The sequence below is a fragment of the Humulus lupulus genome, chromosome 2, assembly GCF_963169125.1.
Source record: "Humulus lupulus chromosome 2, drHumLupu1.1, whole genome shotgun sequence".
In the NCBI taxonomy this organism is placed as follows: domain Eukaryota; kingdom Viridiplantae; phylum Streptophyta; class Magnoliopsida; order Rosales; family Cannabaceae; genus Humulus; species Humulus lupulus.
The window spans coordinates 294041254-294047942 of NC_084794.1; the positions used below are offsets into that span (position 1 = coordinate 294041254).

Consider the following 6689-nt stretch of genomic DNA (forward strand, 5'->3'; position numbering starts at 1 on the left):
AAAATGTGATGATATTAGGTGCTCAAGCACACCATTTGCTTTTGTTCCTACTTTTTGGTACATAAGCAATTTGTTACGTATGATATTGATTTTGACACTACCAACTCCATTATGATTATACTTTGATTACTTTAACTAAAAACAATGTTCTTTCAATCTCTATAAACAATTAGCTATTCTATCAGTTAATTAATTATACATTAATTAACATAAAAGTGGAAATTAAGAAATTAAATTTTATTTAGTAATTATTATATTCTGAATTTGATTTGATAATTTAATCTTTGAGAGTAAGTCAAATATTTATTAAAAAAACATATAAAAATTGGTTAGTATTGTGATTACTGAGAAAATATCTATAGATTAAAAAGAAGGGACCATGTGTTTTATCTAATTACCTGTTTGAATTCTGTGTTTTGACAAATTATTTTTTGGACCTTATGTTTTGTAAAATAGAACCTTAAATTCAATTTTGATGAAGAAAAAATTGAATATAACAATACAGTTTTTAAGCTGAATGATTTTATTTTTGTTTTGAATTGTTAGTTTGGTAAATTATTTGTAATTTTAGTTGAGAAAACATTGATCAAAATCGGGTTTAGGGTTCTATTTTAACAATTTTACAAAATACAGGGTTTAAAAAATAATTTGTCAAAATACATGATCCAAACAGATAATGAAAAAAAATACAGAGTCCAAAAAAATATAAAACCTAAAAAGAATTAAGAATTATTGGCATAATGAAATTGCCTTTCTGGATAGGAGATTTTACAAATTATATTTCAATTCAAAGGAATGTAACGTCATATTTTCATCCACTATCCAACATTTGATGCTCTCAAGAATTTTATAAAGAAAAATAGTTTGGGACAAAAGTCAAAAGTGTTGTTAATGATATTTGTATTTATTGGCCCAACAAGACTTAATTGTTTTTATCTCGAGACGTGTCATAGAGTAATAGGAGACTAATTTGGATATTGGTTCTATAATTTAATTTAAAATCTACAAGATTAATACTACAAGACACCTGACATTTTATGTATGGTTGAATCTAAATAATATTTTATCATCGATAAATAATTTATTTCATACCACCTATAGTGTTGTTAGATACTTTATTTACTGGGTTATAGCAATACCCTATTTATGATTAATTATCAATCTACAGCCAATGTTGGAAGGCGTCGAAATTTAGCACAAGTTCATGGAAACCAATGATTTTTTTTTTTCTACAAATATGTTGTTTTTACAATTTTTAATCAATCATTTTTTGTAAATAATTTATCTAATACTAATATAAGAGTTTTGTCAAAATGACTTATTTTATTAAAATTATTTTGTAGTTTAATCTAATTTTGAAATTTTTTTTGTAAAATAGCATCAAATACTGTCTAATAAAAAAAATTCAGACAACTAATTAAAATTTTAAGTATACAATTTTTTTAAAAAACTATCAAAACTAAATCAGAGCATAGTACAAAATAATTTCAAAAATTAATTAATTTTCACCGATTACTTGAAAATATTTGTATATATAAATAAATATTATGACCTACCTACCTCTTCAAATACATATGACCTTTTGCCATTAATATTGACTAATTAGTGTCACCGTTCTTATAAAAACTCTAATTAATAAAACGCCAATATAACTAACGACAGATTATGAGATCAGAAACTCACCTAGTATTACCCAACAAACAACTTTCCATACACTAATGACTCTAAAGCTGCTGATCTCAATCTCATAGCCATACCCTTAAACAGATAATGATAAACGTTTGATTACATGTAACACTTTATGAATCTCGATTCTCTTGGTTCTTGCTCATTCACAAAATTTATAAATTCATATCATTAAGTGTTTATTGCAATGATAAAAGAAACATGAGATACCGAAAAAAGGAAATTACAGCTAGTTATCGAGAGGATGTAATATCAAACTCTCGTAACCCATACCAACCAAACGAATTGAAAAAAAAAAAAAAAAATCAACAACATCTAACCCTACAACACTTGAAAAACCAGAAGATTCTTTACTTCTTTGTTCTTTTTTCTTTTCCACTCTCTTTAACCTCTTTCAGAAGGGCATTAAAGTAAGGTGACTTGTAGAAGAGAAGACATTTATGAGCCTCGAAGTCCCCAAGGCTTATATATTTATAACAAGTGCAACGAGTCATTATAGACTTGAGACTTAGTCCTGGTACTTCATTTCAGAAACCTTGAATCCAGGCATGTCGAATGATGATGAGAACTTCTCGACATCAACCTTGAGCTGTTCAATGTCCTTGTTGTTGACAAGACCCTTGTTGAAGTCTTTCAATAGTTTTCCATACTGTTTCTGGATGTCGAGGGTGATGGTCACAGCCCGGTGAAGGAACTCTCCAATCTGCTCGAAGTCCTTCTCGAGCAAACCTCTCGATGTCATGGCCGGTGTACCTGCGAATTGAATCCCAGTCACTCGAGAAGTTCATGGCACAGTGAAATAAATGGTGAATATTTTCTCATTTCTTACCAATTCTAACTCCGCCGGGAGCCAAGGCACTGCTGTCACCGAAGACGGCGTTCTTGTTAACGGTGATGTTTGCAAGGTCGCATAACTTCTCTACCTTGTTGCCTGAAAAAAAGGGAAAGAAGGTCAAGAAAAACAAGAATAATAGATTACGAGGTACGGACAGCTTCAACGATAGAGAAAATTCATATTTACCAGTCAAACCAAGAGGCCTGAGATCCCACAGAACAAGGTGGTTCTCAGTTCCTCCGGTGACAAGCTTGTATCCCTTGCCGGTGAGGAAGTTTCCGAGAGCAACTGCATTGGCCTTCACTTGTTTAGCATAAGCCTTGAAGGCGGGGGTTGCAGCCTGCTTCAAAGCAACGGCCAAGGCACCGATCTGGTGGTTGTGAGGACCACCCTGAAGCGAAGGGAAAACGGCAAAGTTGATCTTGTCTTCAAAGTCATAAACGGCATCCTCAGGCTGACCCTTCTTGGCTGGTTTAGGACCCTTCCTGTAGAAGATCATACCAGCCCTAGGACCCCTTAGACTCTTGTGGGTTGTGGTTGTGACAATATCACAGTACTCAAATGGGTTTGCAGCTTCCTATAACACAACCAAAAAAACAACATTATTAGATTCGAGAGAACCCCACTAAGTCAAAGATTCCTAACACTTGAACAAACCAACAAACAAACAAAATAAGGTAGGAGTGATAGCCCAACATAACTTTTAAAGATTGAAACTTGCATACACGTTTGAATATAAAAGTTTAAAGATTTCTGTCAGGATAAAATCGAACAAAATTCTAATTACAAACATTATTAAATGCATGACTAGATCTACATAATACCTATTCTTGATCTGCAGAACGAGTCTTCAAATTTAAGCCCATTTCTAATACATGTTATTTTGATTAATAATTTGATACCATTTCTACATGTCACCGAGGATCAAAGCCTCGGAAGCAAATTTCAAAACCTTCCAATTCTCATGCAATAAAAATAGAGCTCTGAAAGGTTAAAAAAATTAATGAAATGAAACCCAACGACAGATCTACACTTTAGACAACCCTGCTTAGCAAACAACCCCAATTAGAAGAAATCAAATAAACAACTACTGCATGCAACAATGGTAAATCCCAGATCCATAGAACAAAAATCACCAAAACCAGCACACAGATCTGATCTATACAAAACCCACAATTATATATTTATATAATGCATGAATAGAATTACCTGAGCAGCAACAAGTCCACTAATGTGAGCCATATCACAGAGCAAAAGGGCACCACACTTATCAGCGACAGCCCTGAATCTGGCGTAATCCCAATCCCTCGGGTAAGCACTACCACCACAGATAATCAACTTAGGCCTAAAATCCAAGGCCTTCTCCTCCAACCTATCGTAATCGATAAACCCAGTAGCTGAATTCACCTTATAAGGCAAACTCTCGAAATAGATCGAAGTAGCAGAGATCTTCTTCCCTCCAGCGGTATAGTACCCATGAGTGAGGTGACCACCGGAGGGGAGATCCAGTCCCATGATACGATCGTGGGGCTGGAGGACGGCCGTGTAGGCGGCGAAGTTTGCCGGAGAGCCGGAGTAAGGCTGGACATTGACACCCCACTTGGTGGCGTCGAGGTGGAAAGCCTGAAGGGCTCTGCTCCGGCAGAGATTCTCGATCTCGTCGATGAACTCGTTGCCGCCGTAGTAACGGTTTCCGGGCATTCCCTCGGAGTACTTGTTGGTGAGGGCGCTGCCGAGAGCCTCGATGACGGCGAAGGAGGTGAAGTTCTCGGAGGCGATTAGCTCGATCCCCCGGCATTGGCGCCGCTTCTCCTTCTCGATTAGGTCGTGGATTTCGGGGTCAACGACATTGAGAGGGGTGTTTCCCCACTCGTTCACTGGATCCATTTCCGGAGAGGTTAGAGAGAGAAAGAGCAGAGGTTCTAGAGAGAGAAAGGAGAGAATGGCTGGAAATGACACATTTTGGGGTGGTGGAAGAATTGAGGTTTATAGAAGATGATGATGTGTGTAAGATTACGGTTTTACCCTTTTATGAAAATTTCACTTTTGCCCCTCAAGTTTTATTTTTCTCTCATTTTAATCCTAAATTTAGAATTTTGCTACACAAATGTGAACCGTACATGCTTTAATTGTCCATGATTAAAAAACAATTTTTACATTCAATTTTTTTTTTAGTAAAATGCATATTTACCATTGATTATTGATAATTTAATCTCTATTTTTATTATTATATGCGTAAAAGGGCTGGTAAAAATTCAAGTTTTAATTATTAAAATAAAAGTTGTGAGAATTTATATTTTGTTAAGAGAAAAATTTGCAGCAAAAATACTTAAATTATTATGTTTGTAGTACTTAAGTATCCAAGTTATTTTTTTGCCGACGAAAGTATATTTCGTCTCTGTTTTGTTACATCCATCAGTTTCAACTATTAAGTAATTTGTGACATATTGGTGAAAGTACAAAAATAAATTAAATTAATATTTATGGTGAAAGTACCTAATTTAATAGATATGTGCATAAAAAATACCCAAATTATGAGATATTTGTTTTGTGGTAAACGTACACAGATTATAAGTAAATTTAACATCACGTGGTGGACTTAACAGCAAAATAAACAACTGCAACAAATATGGACGAAACATATTTTCATCGGTAAAAAAATAACTTGAGTACTTAAGTGTTACAAATATAATAATTTGGATACTTTCGCCACAAATATCTCTAATACTTTTCGATATGTCATTGTATTTTGTGTTTATTTACATGTATATTTTTTCATATATATTTTGTATTTTGTGTTGATAGTATAGCTATTGTGGTGTTGGCTTGGCCACAACACAACCACAACCAATATGTTTATGGTTTGGATTGCAATAAGTGGAATTGACTATAAGGGGATTGTTGATGTTCTAAGAATTTCATCCATGTGTACTAATGCATAAAAAGTAGTTTTCATATAGTTAACGTTTACAATAGTTTTGTTTTTAAAATTATTTGTAAAATGTTATTCTAAATATTCTCGGAGTGTTTGGTGTGAGATGTTTAAAAAAATATGATTAATTAGAATATTAAATAAGATAATATGATTTTCTAGAAATTTATAAATTATGTTTGGTTGTGTATGTAAATATTAAGTTAGATTCTTCACGTTATGATTGTTGAGAATGTTTAAAATTCAACTTTTTGAAAGTACTTAAGATTACCTTCTCATGGAGTAGTCTTATTTCTACGGTAATAATTTTTTCGGGCTTATGAAAAAGAAAAAAACTCATACCAAATATGAGAATATTGAAGATTACTAAGACCAACTCCAACCCAACCCCAAAATGACATATATATATATATATGTTGATATTCCTTTAAATTGTTTCCAACCCAACCTCGTATTATACACCATTTAGCTGTGTGTGAACAGTGTCACGACTTATGTGATGTGCACTGTTCACATGACAAAATATTTGTTTTCTTATTTTAATATATATCATATCTCTTTTAAAAATATATATTATTTTATTAAAAAAAATTCATAATAATAAAGAATATTCTTTTGGTGTTGTGGTTAGAATGAAAAAAAATACAGTGCTAAAATTATTTAGTTTTAGTGTTGGTGCAACACCATATATGGTGTTATGAGTTAGAAATGCCCTAATCTCATGAAAAGTATTACACCATACCAAATATCTCCTAAAGAAATTTACAACAAAAGACATTATGTGAAAAATTCTCGACACTGTATTTGAAAATCATTTTATGAAAAAAGAAAATTATTAAAAATTATCTATTTCCACTAATTATCCTAATGTTTTCTATTACAGATATGAAAGTTAATTAATTTTTTAGATATTTATATCAAATAATTTTTGTCAATATATCATTACTTTAAAAAAATTATGATTTTTCTTTTTTACGTAATATGTTTGATTTTAATGATTATTATTGAACTATTTCTATATATATCAAGTACATACATTTGACATAGGAGGTTGGTTATGTTGAACTTTATATGATATTTCTAGCAATTTAGGTAACTAGAAAGAAAGAAAGAAAAAAACTATATAGTTTTTCTACACCAACCCCTCTTCATACTATGATATATTTCACTTTGAGCCCTTTTTCTTTTTTGTTTTGTTTTCAAATTTTTGCTTTGTCCCTATTGAAATTAAAAATG

At 32.2% G+C, this 6689-nt stretch overlaps 1 protein-coding gene across 1 annotated transcript; it reads right to left on the minus strand.

Moving 5' to 3' along the window:
• Window positions 1-1831: 1831 nt before the first annotated feature.
• LOC133819868 (serine hydroxymethyltransferase 4) lies at window positions 1832-4477 on the minus strand. The gene is made up of 4 exons (XM_062253242.1): window positions 3731-4477; window positions 2708-3098; window positions 2516-2617; window positions 1832-2439 (listed from the first exon to the last, which is right to left on the minus strand). The coding sequence occupies exons 1-4, from the start codon at window positions 4406-4408 to the stop codon at window positions 2195-2197; spliced, it is 1416 nt and encodes a 471-aa protein (XP_062109226.1). The 5' UTR covers window positions 4409-4477; the 3' UTR covers window positions 1832-2194.
• Between the last annotated feature and the right edge of the window lie 2212 nt (window positions 4478-6689).